This window comes from Pleurodeles waltl, chromosome 11, assembly GCF_031143425.1.
Source record: "Pleurodeles waltl isolate 20211129_DDA chromosome 11, aPleWal1.hap1.20221129, whole genome shotgun sequence".
Classification (NCBI taxonomy): domain Eukaryota; kingdom Metazoa; phylum Chordata; class Amphibia; order Caudata; family Salamandridae; genus Pleurodeles; species Pleurodeles waltl.
Genome location: NC_090450.1, coordinates 204047450 through 204061300, shown reverse-complemented (window position 1 = coordinate 204061300; position 13851 = coordinate 204047450). Strand labels below are relative to the sequence as shown.

The following is a 13851-nucleotide window of genomic DNA, read 5'->3' as shown; positions in this document are numbered from 1 at the left end:
TGGTGCTTTAGAAAAAGGTTTTGCATTCCCCATGGATGCACCTTGATGGTAACTGTATAATGAAGGAAACAGTCAAGGACTGCATACCATTACAGCTTTCTCTCCAAAGCTAGGCAGAGGGTGCCCAGGAGGTTGAACTTTGAAGAACACGGCTTCAGGAATTAGGGCCAGATATATGACTCAGAGTTTTGTGACTCATTTGTGAGTCGATAAACCATATGACTTCACACTGTTTGCGATTCACAATGGGGTTGCAAATGACCTACCTCATTAATATTCATGAGGTAGGTTGCAATTTGCGACCCCATTGGGAATGGCTGCACTCACAGGGATGGCGGCCTGCTGGAGACAGCACCAATTTGAAATTGGTGATATTTGAGATTGTTTTGTGACCGCATTCACGGTCACAAAACAATACTACATCGCACTGCGACTCGCAATTAGGAAGGGAACATCCCTTCCTAATCGCGACTCGCAAACCTATTTTTCAATTGAGTAAATAGACTAAAATAGGGCCTGTACATACTAAAATGCTCTTTCTTGCAACAATAAAGAAGCTACGTACATGTGGCCCCCCGTTTGCTATGTTTATATTATTTGTAGCAACGCATCTGCCTCTCTCATGAAATCAAGAACGTAGCCTTGCATTTCAAGGTTGATGTTGAGGACCCAGTTCTGGGAATGTGCACCTTCACTGCTCTAACTAGAGTCCACTGTGGAATTGTGTGTTCTGCTGGAGTGAAATGGTGCACATTTCTAATTGTGCATCACCTTTTGATGAACAGCATACACGTGTAATATGGCTCAGATTGTTTATTTCAGGTAGTGAACATGCTTACTTCTAGTATAAAAACACTTTTGTGAAACAGAATAACAAGTGTTCCTTTAAGTTAACAATTCCTGCTAAATTGTTACCTAAAACATAGAAATCTAAAGAACTGTTTTGTGTGTTAGGCATAAAGAAAAAGGTTTTTTCTTTTTTTGTCATGATAATATGATTCACATTATTGGCCTAATTATGACTAGGCGGATGGGATACTCAATCACAAACGGATATTCTGTCCGCCATATTACAAGTTCTGTGGGCAGGATATCCCAACCTCCAAGGTTGTAATCGGGCCCTAAATCTGAGTAGAAAAAGGCATACATGATCAATTAAATGAGTCATGTATGATTTCATGTTAAATATCACCTGGCCCAGAATTAATTATTTATAAATTCTGGTCTATTCAATCAAGTTTACAAATTAGTTGTGTCCACGCTCATTTTATGGAACCGTCAAACTGGACGTATTGCATAGATTGCAGCATAGAAATTTTGCATCAGTTTTTAGCCAGAACTTTAAGAGTACTTCCTTACATTAGTCAGTGGAAATGTCTTTGATATTTGCACTAGTCCATGCTATGTAATCTAGAAATGATGGTGCTAAAATACTTTGGCTAACCACAAGACATTCTAAATATAACTACAGCATACTCTGAAAAGTGTACATTGTCATGACTGGGAGATACAATTTACCCTGCGATTAGTTTGCTTCCAAGTATGTATTTTACTCTAGGCGAGCAATAACATGACATTGAATAAAAAGTAAAGTGGTGCTCTGTCACTACTTTGTTAACTACTCTTCAAAGTATATCAAATACAAGTAGTTCATTAGTTTTAATACTACAGCTCTTTTCTGTTGATCTCTTTCATGCCTGCCAACGAGTTCTGTCCAGAAACAGGCTTGATACAACATTAATATCTCCATCCATAAGTATCCTATATTGTCTGAACGGTATAAGTATTCTACCCAGTTTCTCAAATAAATATGTCAACCATTTTGTTAGTTAACAAGATATCTTCACTATTTATATATGAATCTGCTATTCAATATCTATAATAAGGCACTTTTATTATTCTATTGATTTTAACATTTAGAGCCTAATTTAGAGTTCAGCAGATGGGTTACTCCATCACACACTTGACAGATATCTGGTCTGCCGTATTACAAGTGCCACTGATGTATATGAAATTTTGTTTTATAGTAAGTTATACCACTTTTACCCCTCTAACAATCTTCTTAACTATTTTGTTTCAAACCTACTTAAACTAGGGTCCTGCAACAAGACAACAGCTGTATTAAGTTTTCTAGGACACAGCTAAAATACCACTTTAGAGCCTGTGTCTGAGCCTGCATGAATCTCTTTTATGAGATCAACAATTGATGCCTCGACTTCAAGCAGAAATTAATATTTATAATGAGAATGAATCATCTTTCCAGGATTACAATATGGTCTTGCAATTCTAAAGTCTAGTTTAAGAAGGTGATTGTGGTTCAAAGAAGAGAGAATGAGCAAAAGAGTCTGGAACTAGATCTGAGAATTTTGCAAAGGAAGTAGAACAAAAGAGGCAAAGATGTAACTGTGAAAGAACAATTAAGAGGGCTCAAATACAAAATGAATAAAGTAAACTCTGCATTAGAGAGACAGTACTTTGACTGTTAAGATTACATAAAAATATTGTGGCAATGCAAAGAGGCGTGGTTGTCACTTAGTACTTTTATCTATTCACTCTTTTGTCAATAGACTTGAAGTAGTCATCATGATAATGTAGGCTTTATTTGAAGGAGCTTTGGTCATGATAAAATCAGACTTTGGGGCTGATGTAGATCTTGGCAGAGAGAGAACTCTCTCCAAACAGTGACAGTTTTTTTCCTGCCAAGGCTAAGTGCCTCTCTCCTGATTTAAATTTACGCAGACCATAGTTCGATGACAGCAGAGAGTATTCTATCTCAACTGTGGTCAAACATTTCCAGCACCCCGACAGAGTAAGGGCCAAAATAGGTTTGGCTGCATGTTCTCCCACCTCATTTAGAGTGACATAGCCATTTTAAATGCCTCATTTAGAGTGACTTATAGCCATTTTAAATGCCGGTCACTCTCAGGAACTGGCAGTACGGGGCACTGAAAGGTGCTCATTGCCTCTCTTACCAAGCTTGTAGCATTGTTTTTTATTTTTCAAAAGTAAATCTAGCTTTGGGTTAAGCTTTTTAGAAAATCAAAAATCTTTGTACGTTTGCTGTACGGCTCCGTCAGAGTGATTTTCCCTATCAGTTACAGACAATCTCGTTCTTTAATGGATTTTGGAAAAGGTGTGCGTATTGTTATGAATGATGTAAAATTTGACTTGACAAATTGTATTTTTTAGAATGAACTATAATCATATGTTGAAAATTTTGCTATCAAATATAATATTTTTTATAAGCACCATCCCTTTTTCCCGAAATTCGACCATTAAACATCTGGAATCAGTCTACCCCAAAAGAACATATTAAAAATGGGCAAGGGAAGCTGCATAAAGAGGTTATTGTAATTGAGATGCAGTATCCTTGTCAATTTAATGCTGTCTCTTTTTCCAAGATGATTCTCCCTGCTTTCTCGCTTTGGACATTGGTCAGTGGTCAAGGCAATTCCTTTCACCACTCTAGCAACAAACCAAAGTTTGAATTCTACCATTTGATTGTATGAATTATTTTTTATTAGAATTTGTATAGATGGAAGATTGCACTGGCAGTCACACTTCTCAATACAAGCAGTTGTTTATTTGTGATTCATTAAAGTCAAGTTATTGGATCCACAGGATTACTACCAATCCCATGTATACCCATCCAGTTTCTCCAGACTGCCACTCAGATTCTGGCCTGTGAACGCACAGAATACAGTTCCCCTATATTGACAACAGCCCACTTCCAAATCTGACCATTTCTCAATAAGGGCATTTGTGTTCAGAGAAAAAGAGAGATACACTTTGCAAACTAATAAAAGTGATATTAGACTCTAGGAACCAGGGTGTAGCTTGGACAGTAAGCTTGGGGGTGGGGTGTAAGCTTCAGATTTTCCAGCAATCAATCGTGTTAAAACACATTATGAAAAGCAGGGCACGAGGAGGGCTTAAAAGGCAGCGGAAAGAGAGAGGGCTGCAGATCCTTGGGTACTTAAAACACAATTGTTTTCAAACTAACCAAGTTTTAAGGTAGGGAGGAGAGAGAGAGAGTGCATGCATGTGTGTGTTTTTGTCTGTGTGTACTTATAAAAATCCATGGTGAAATCTGACAAACCGCTCACCAAACCCAACTGAAAGGACCTATACCTACCTATTTCCCAAATAATACATTTTTTGAGGGGTGTAACACCCCAACATCGACCCTCTCCCCAGCCCCTAGAAGGTATGCCACTGTCTAGGAATCCGGTTCACAACAAAAGTCAGGCTGAATCTCAGAGAAATGAAAAAAATACTCACAAGGCTATGAACCCTACTTCCCTACCTTGACAAAAGCTGGTTGTAAAGGCAGTACATGAGAGGAAAACTCACTGCTAATGCTTGAGAGGACAAAACACCTCTAACATATCCATTCCTTGTTATTTTCAGATATCTGCAGATATTGCCTGTGGAAACGCCAGCTCCAACAGCTCTTCGGGAGGGCGGCTCATCTCTTTTGAAGTTCCTCAGAACACATCAATAAAGTGAGCATAGACTGTTGATTGCAAGTAACAGGTTGTCTGTGCAGTTTGTCTGTCTTGTGCTTTTTTTTTTTACCTCTCCTGTATCTTTTCATCTTTCTTTTTATCTCCCACCCAGTTGCACTGTGTTGCAGCTGCTACTTTGACATATCTAAACTTCTCTCATCTCCCTGTTATTGCATCAGATAGCATCAATATCATGCCCAGTTTTCCTGTAGCTAAAGATTTGCTTTCAATGTTCATTTATTTTTCGTTATCAGTCTTTAAAGTCCTGCTTATGATCTTGTCCTGTAAACATGGTGGAAAGGCATGAGCAGGTAAGACCATTACCGGCCACCCTTTTCCACAAGTAAAACATTGTTTACAGTGGTAATTCGGGCCTCTTTTTTAGACAAAAGATAGCTGCTACAAACATTGTGAAGAGTTAATGGAAGATGCATGATCCTGGGATGGTAAAGGTGTTACCAGTGCATCTCTAGGTAATTTCATTTTCATATTGATCGAATATATTGCCTATTTTAATCAATCTTATAAACTCTTCCACGTTTTCTTATAAGCCATAGTGAAAACAGTATCATGTTCTAAATCTTTGTGTTCAAACTTCCACCATTCTGTTGTTATTGCATTATATCATCATCATCATCATCATTATTATTATTATTATTATTATTATTATTATTATTATTATTATAGTCCATAAAAGTGCTAAGAGGTGTTTTTGATGTCATATTAGTTTTAGACATTGAGGGGCAGATTTATGTAAAGTGGCGCTGGACCGAGTGCAGCACCACTTTCCCTGCACCCCTTAGCTCCCCCATACCGCCACCATGTGTGCGCAGTAATTAAAATACAACGCACCATGGCGCAAGTTAGGGGGCAATAGCGTCATTATTCATGACGCTGTTGATGTACTTTGCAGGAGTATTGCCAAAATATTGGTGTTACTCCTGCAGAGTTCATAGGGCCCCATTCTAAAGAATGGAAGCCCCCTTTTAACACCTGCTCTTGAGCAGGCGTTGAAAGTGCTGTGAAAAATGGCATAAGGAAACCTCATAGATTTCCTTACACCATTTTAACAGCTCCCCTAACGGGGGCACGCCCCCTTTGCATACATTATGCCTGGCCCAGGCATAATGTAGCACAAGCAGTTACAGGGTGGCACAATGCATGCATTGCACCACCCTGTATATAAGGTGTGGGGATTTTGGCCTCGTTTGGCCACATTAACTTAAAATACAATGAAGTTAATGTAGTGCAAGGTGGCGCTAGGGCTCTATAAATATCCCTCTTAGTGATTGTCTGCCCTACGTAAGGCAAACAATAGTCTCTGTGAACTAGTGTCCCTGTGGTAGATAGGATCTCAGGTCAAGGGTCTGTACTGGTATAGTCTGTTGCAAGCCCGTGGTTCCTCCACTATTAAGTGAGATGGAGGATCCATACATTTGTGTGACGTTAAATTGGTTTTTGGTGGTTCGCCTGCTCTGCCAGATTCTAATTGAATCCTTAAGTCTCACAGTTCCAACCAGTTCACACTGTTCTATGTCATCTCATTAAATTACAACAAAACAATTATATTAAGTAACACTCATCCAACATTCTGACATGCATTCGTGCAAGACTTCAGTTCATGAAGTATTTGCAAAATTTTTCAATATTTTACCATTGTTTTTCTCACTCTTAATTCCAGTGTTTTGTAACAGATGACAACCACTAGTTACAATTATTGCTTTTGAAAATAATGTAGTAGCAACATTTAGATTTTCTATGTCCTTTGGTAGCCCTATGTTTTTGTTCCCCAGAAGGGCGTTCTACGGATTCTCGTTATACCTACTTGTTCTAACTAGTTCTACGAAAAACAACAAATCAGCATTTTTTTGACCTTGCTACCCTCGGGAAAAAAAATATATATATTTTCGAATAATATTGGTGGTACCATGGTCAACTGAAACTTGAATATGTTCGTATTTTTACTGTTTTACAAAGGATGAGAGAAATAGGTCCTGCATTTCAAAATATTGTTTCTGGCTTAATCCCATCTTTATAACTAGCAAATGTGTCATTCTATACAGTTCTGTTTAGAAATCAATCAGTTGCATTTTTAAAGCTGGAAATGGCTTTAGCAATATACTTCTGTTTAGTGGGAGTACATTTATTTATTTAGTCAATGGTATTTGTTTGCGAATCCTACAGCACTTTAGTCATTTTTTCAAGATCGTAATCCGCCTGCGACAGTTTAAAAAAACAAGGGAACTGCAAGCAAATTTGTTTTGGCAGTACATGCAGTTCTTGGTTCTGAAAGTGAGAACCACGACCCACGTGAGCAGATCTCACTGCAAAAATTGTGTGTGTGGTTCAGCCCTGTCAGACGCCTGGCACTGTAATTACCTTAATGCAGTTACAAATAATGTAATTATTCTTTTCGGCCCACTGGCAGTGCTGGGATTTGGCTAATTGTTTATTGTCGTCTTTGGAATAGCCCTGATTTTGTTCTGAAAGAAGTAAAAGAAGGAGGATTTCACCAGTTTTGGGTTTCACCAGAATATTTTCCCCACCCCCTACTGCCGTGCACCTGAAGCGTCTAGGTCCCCCAATGTGACACACTGATGTGTTTTTGAATGTTCTGTTATCCCATCGTGACAAATCCACATACAGGTCAAAGTCCCAGGACTCTGCACACATTATCTCTGCTAGCTAACCAGTGCTAACCAGTGCTAAAGAGCTCTCTTCTTTAAACATTTTGAAATTGGCTTGGACCCAATTGGCACATTTAATTTAATTTTAAGTCCCTAATAAAGTGGCACTACACCTACCCAGGGTCTGTAAATTAAACACTACTAGTGGACCTGCAGCACTGATTGAGTGACCCATATAAGTAGCCCTTTAAACATGTCTCAGGCCTGCCATTGCAGACTATGGCCCTCATTCTGACCTTGGCGGGCGGCGGAGGCCGCCCGCCAAAGTCCCGCCGTCAGATTACCGTTCCGCGGTCGAAAGACCGCGGCGGTCATTCTGACTTTCCCGCTGGGCTGGCGGGCGGTCGCCTTCAGACCGCCCGCCAGCCCAGCGGGAAAGAGGCTTCCACGATGAAGCCGGCTCGGAATCGAGCCGGCGGAGTGGAAGCTGTGCGACGGGTGCAGTTGCACCCGTCGCGTATTTCACTGTCTGCGCAGCAGACAGTGAAATACATGTAGGGGCCCTCTTACGGGGGCCCCTGCAATGCCCATGCCAGTGGCATGGGCACTGCAGGGGCCCCCAGGGGCCCCGCGACCCCCCCTACCGCCATCCGGATCCCGGCGGTCCGACCGCCGGGATCTGGATGGCGGTAGGGGGGGTCGGAATCCCCGCGGCGGTGCAGCAAGCTGCGCCGCCGTGGAGGATTCAATGGGGCGGCGGTACACTGGCGGGAGCCCGCCAGTGGTGCCGGTCCGACCGCGGCTTTACCGCCGCGGTCGGAATCCCCATTGGAGCACCGCCGGCCTGTCGGCGGTGCTCCCGCGGTCCTCCGCCCTGGCGGTCAAAGACCGCCAGGGTCAGAATGACCACCTATGTGTGCAGTTTAAACCTCTTGCCAGGCCAAATTTATCGTTTTAATGTATTTGTCACCTGTAGCATAGGCCCTTCACTGCCCAGGGGGCACAGAGCAGTGTATTTAAAACATTGGACATGTACTTTTAAGTTTAACATGTCCCGGTAGTGAAAAATACCTAAATTATTTTTTTCACCGTTTCACTACTGTGTGGCCTACCTCGCCCATATGATAAGATTGAATTCCCTTATTACATTTAATAACTAGTATATTTTAGTTGAGTGTAGATAGGAATGTAGAGTTTGGTGTCTATGTAATTATAATTTAAGACTTTATGGGGGCAAATCTGTCACCTACCACACTTGCACATCACAAAGCCTCCTCCTGAGCATGGTCAGAAAGGGTTTGACACTAGTCTTCTGTGCACCCCCCCCTCCCCCACACACACACAAACTGGACCAGGACAGATAGACAGGAAATTCCAGACATTTCTCCTACTTCAAAGTGGGCCCCAGGTATAAATAGTGGACCCTCAGACCCAGTTCACCTCCGTACCTGTGGCAGACTCAGAAGGATTGCTGTGCTGCTCTGAAGGAAGGACTGCTACTCTGCTTCCCTGCTACCTGAGCGAGAAAGACTGGACCTGCACCTTGAATCCAGGACCACCAGAGTGACTCCAAGGGCTAGTTGACTGGCCTCCTGATCAGAGCCTCAGGGACAGAAATGGCTCCAACCCGTTTGAGCCCCACATTTGGACTCTGCTTGGTGTGAGTCTTGCCATCCAAGTGGTGTCACCTCAGTTCTGGACCCTAGGAGGTGGGCCTGAAGGTGCTCTGCCAGCCCAGCTTTGGCCCATGCAGAACAGATGAAGTGCAAGGCATCGTCCCACAGCTCTTCAGAACAGCCGCTATGCAATGCATCTCAGTGCAGGTCCTCACAACACAGCGCTGCTGCTCATCAGAACCACAGCTGCGTGATGCATCATGACACAGGACCTTGCATCGCAGCCTCACTGCTTTGCAGCCAACCGGGACCACCGTTGCATAAAGCTACCCCTGCACATGATCCTGTGCAACTGGGATTTAAGGTACTTTTACATCTTTATCACAATAATTGCACCACTTTAGGATGCTTAATGAGAAGGCGCCTTAATGGCTCCAAAGATAGAAAAAAGAATTCCTCAAAGTTTGGTGTAATCAAATGTTGGGCTGGGTATAGAGAAGCTCAGGTACGCAAGTGTTACCTATCATATATATATTTTTTTTCTAAAAGATGTACGATATCTAACAATATGCTTAAATTGGCTGCTAACATTACCTTTATACATTATATTCCAGAAACAGAACACTGCAAGGATTGTGATAAAACAATTTATAATTTAACCATCGAGAAGCAACACCTAGGGCATGAACCAGCAGTATTAGCTCATGCAATATGAATATATTGTTTCTCAGTTCCAAGACCAAGGTCTGATCTTTGTGATGCAGCAATGAAAACATTTTTCTTTTGCAAATTAATGTTTGCCTGCCCACCTGAACTCACCATAAAACAAGAAAAATGCACATACTATTCATTTCCTAGCTACAGAAAGAGAGTTAACCTGCATAATTTCATATCAGCTGTAAAAACAATAGCCATACTTTCCCAATATTTGCTACCTAAGTTATGTGTAACATTTCTCTATGGAAACAATGCTATGTGGAAGTCGGTTTACTTTAGTGTGTGGACTTTTTAATGCCCTAAGGCTACCATCAGACAGGCAGAGAAAAACATAACAGGTTCAGTTATTAAAGCGCATGTAATAGACACTAAGAAACAAATACACATTAAAAAATACAGACTTTCTGTCTTTTTTCTCCAAACGCATATAGAGGTCAAAAGAAAATGTATGTTATTTGACACGATTAGGGCCGGGCTATTGAGAATAACCTGAATCCTAGTCACACCAATACACTTTTCTAATCAATATTATTATAACTGTGTAAAATCTGGAGATAGCCAGTGGAACACAACATTATTTTATTTATGTATATTATTTTTGTTTTTTTGTTCTAGTGCCACTTGGAGCCCTGTGCAGTGGAATGATAAATGCAAAAATAATACAAAATAAAAAACAATGTACAATACAAAACATAATCCAAAAATGTTAAAAATATAAATCATAGCAAGCAGAACTTGAGCATTTCTCCCCACACCCCAGAAGACAAATTACATATGACAATTTTCCATCAAAGCCCCTGATAGAGAACAAGATTTAGGTGAACAATCAATACAGTCAAAGGTTAAGAAAAGACAAAAACATAAAATCGTTTTGGAACACGGCGAGGAGTATGCCATCGAAAAAAAGGCTTTAAAATTTAAAATATTTCTAACAGATAAAAACACAGTTATTTCTACTTCAAGGCTGGCTCAGTTAGGAGAAGCAATATCTTTAAACATATATAATATGTAATTTGATATGGAATTGAATGTAACAGGGAATTCTGGCGTGGAAGGGAAACAACTGGCAAGTTCAAAATTAACTACCTAAATTGTTAAATTGTTTTTACTTAAGGGCTGTGTTGATGCGCTTGGCCCTGCTTTTGGTTCATAAACCACAGGCAAGCACGTGAGGCCCTGTCCCTATTCTGACCTATCGAGGTCAACTAGATCTTTGAACTTGGCGAAGAGTGTAGAATTCAGAATTGTTCAATCACAAATCAATAATGTTATATCATAAAACAATACTTGAGACCATGAACAATTTAACACTAAGTCAAAGTCCAAACTGAATAAAGTTTCAAAGCTTTATTACAATCCCAAAATCTATATCACATATATGATGCGCAAAACTAAGTTATAAATATACATGAAAACAGTAGGCTGTCCGAAACATCAGAAAAGATTTAACCTACTAAACATTAATACTGTTAAACACTCAAAAAGAATGATATAGATTAGCAACAACACAATAAGCACATTATTATTAAATTTCAAAGCAGATGATGGTGACAACAGTGAATCATTAAAATACAGTTTTTTACAATCAATTTTAGATTTCAAGTGTCAGAGCTGGGCCATTCCTGTCACTAGCACAAATTGAGATTTGCATGTGTGGGAACGGGATAACATGTGCGGGCAAAACCAAAAGTAAAAAGAGACAAAAATAATTTAGAAAAACATTTAACTAGGGCACCTCACTATAAAAATATGCTGGTGTAAATACCTAACTGAAAAGGAAACAAAAAAAGCACATTTAGCTTGACCAATCCTCATGGGACATCATGCAGCATTGATTCATTAGCAGGATGGTCACTTTCTTCTGGCGTCAATTGACAGCAGCATCAAGACAGTGCAGAACATGGGCTGCACATAGGACAATTCAGCAGTTCAGAATTAGTTGGGCTTATTACTATTAAATCACATAACAGAATAGGGCAATTAAGACTAAGATGAGAAAACTCATCTGGGGACATAGAGAATTGGAGGGTGACTGCAGACTTAGGCCCTGATTATAACATTGGTGGCAAATGTCGCCTACCACCACGGTGACGGCCGCCAACATACCTTTGCCGTGGCTACCAACCGTCCACCAAAATTTGACCGTAGCCCGAATTCTGCCAGAAGGCTGGCGGAATTCTGGCTATGGTCGTGGCGGCATACGGCGGTAAGGTGGTGCTGCTGCCAGCAGCAGCGCCACACCAGCAAAACGCCGCCGACTGTATCATGAGCCATGATATGGCCTGGCGGTGTTCTGCTGGCGGACGCTGCTGCTAGCTAGCCGCATCCCGTCTCCCGCCGGAGGACCCCCTGCAAGCAGGTAAGTCGGGTTCTCCAAGAGGGGGGGTGTGTGTGACTGTGTTTGTGTGCCTGCATGCGGGTGTGAGGTGTATGTAATGCGTGTGTGCATGAAAGGGTGTGAGTGTACGTGTATGTTGTGTCTTGTGATTGCAAGTGTGCTAGTATGTATGTTTGTGAGTGTTGCTGTGTGTGTGTATGAATGTATGCATGCGTGGGTAATGTGGGTATGCGTGTGTGTATGAGTGTGTATGTATGTGCATGTAGGTGTATGTATGTGAAGGGGTTGGGAGGGGATGGGGGAGGGTGGGAGAGGACTCTGGGGAGTAAAAGGACTCTAGGGAGGGGTAGGGGGCGGGGGAGACCCCTATCAGTGTCAGGGAAGGAATTCCCTGGCACTGATAGTGCCTACCACCATGGCTTTCGTGGTGGTACAGAAGCCACAGAATCCATGGCGGTTGTCGGGGTCATAATGCCATGGGCGGCCTAGTGACGGCTGCCAGGCTGGAGACTGTAGTCTCCAGCCCGACGGTCGTTACTGCCGTGGCGGTCGGTGTGTTAAATTGGCAGTTTGGCTTTGGCCAAACCGCCAATGTCATAATAGTGGCGGTATGTACCGCCAGCCTGTTGGCGGTACTATCACCACTATTACACCGACCGCCGGGGTCATAATGGACCCCTTATTAAAGAATTGAACAAACTTTAGAAGATAGCAGGACAAATTTGAGGCAGGAGGGTATCTAAGACTTACTTCAATTTCAGAGTTCCTCATGAATTAAAATATCCACAAAACATTTATTGGTCCTTCAGGTGGTTGCACTTCCGACGTCAGATTTGGTGACCGGTGGCTGTTTATGGTACCCCAATTCTGCTACTATTCCAAATCTTCTCAGCAAAAGTGCCTTGTCATCTAAATGATTTCACACATTTCCAACAAAATATGACATCCTCTAGTTATTTGTTACTTGAGAGTTTTCTTTCACAGAACTAAACCTGTTTCACATAAAATCAGGAGCTTCCTATCTCATTCAACAACTAGAACAAATAATTCAACATTGTTATCAACAAACATAACAATACAATAGGACATTCAACATCAGATTAACATCCTATGAAAAGAATTCAGGTCAGAGGGAGCAGAATAAACAAGTGATTTTCCATTAGTGCTGCAAAATGAATCTTTCAGGCCTAGTCAAGCAAAGAAGCCTCAATACACATTAATGTAATCAATGCATTAATAAACCTGTTGCGCACCTTACAATTCACATCAAATATGCAAAGCAATTTATTTATTTGCAAACACTATTTATGGCATGTTAGAAATCTTTTTAAACATTAATTTATTTTTCTGCACACACGTAACTCGTATTAATAAAATCCTTTCAATCAAATATAAGTATGATTAATTTATATTCATTTATTACTCTCAATTCTTAATCTACATTTTAATAAAACATTCTTTAACATTAACTCATTTTAGTACTTTCATTTAATGAAATGCAAAGCTCTTGTGTTAAAACATTGTGCACAATACGAATGGCGGCCACATGGTCCACCATAACTTAAACTTGCACATTTTACAACTCATGTCATTTTCTCTGTTAGGCCTTTAAATGTAGAGAAATTTCTCCATATGCTAATTTCTATGGCATTAATATATTAATAACGTTTGATCTCTCTCAGTTGCAATTGCAGTATTGTGGTATGTTTTAATGTACAGCGTATACTATTTAAGAAACTAACAACATGAATCAGTAGTTTAATATTCGAGAAACTAACAGGAGATATGAGCATTACAAGAATCCATTTATAAAACACATTTAAAATCGTAAATGCAGCTCTGCTCAAAAAAGGTTATCTAAATAGCAAACAAAATAAATATATTTCTCTCTAGAGGATCAGCAGATGCAGACATAACTTTTTGCGCAATATAGAAAGAAATACCCGTAGCTTAATAAAATCATATTTTATTATAGGTCTTTCTGTCCAATATATCTAATCACCTGGTCAATGTTTAGTAGATGTAACTGGCCCTGTTAAAATTTT

General features: G+C 40.6%; 1 protein-coding gene across 1 annotated transcript in view; it reads left to right on the top strand.

Moving 5' to 3' along the window:
* Positions 1-13851, top strand: part of DNER (delta/notch like EGF repeat containing) — a 1195805-nt gene that overhangs the window by 413850 nt on the left and 768104 nt on the right. The window contains exon 3 of the mRNA XM_069213419.1: positions 4411-4505. Coding sequence (XP_069069520.1) covers positions 4411-4505 — 95 coding nt within the window. The remainder of the gene's footprint in view (positions 1-4410; positions 4506-13851) is intronic.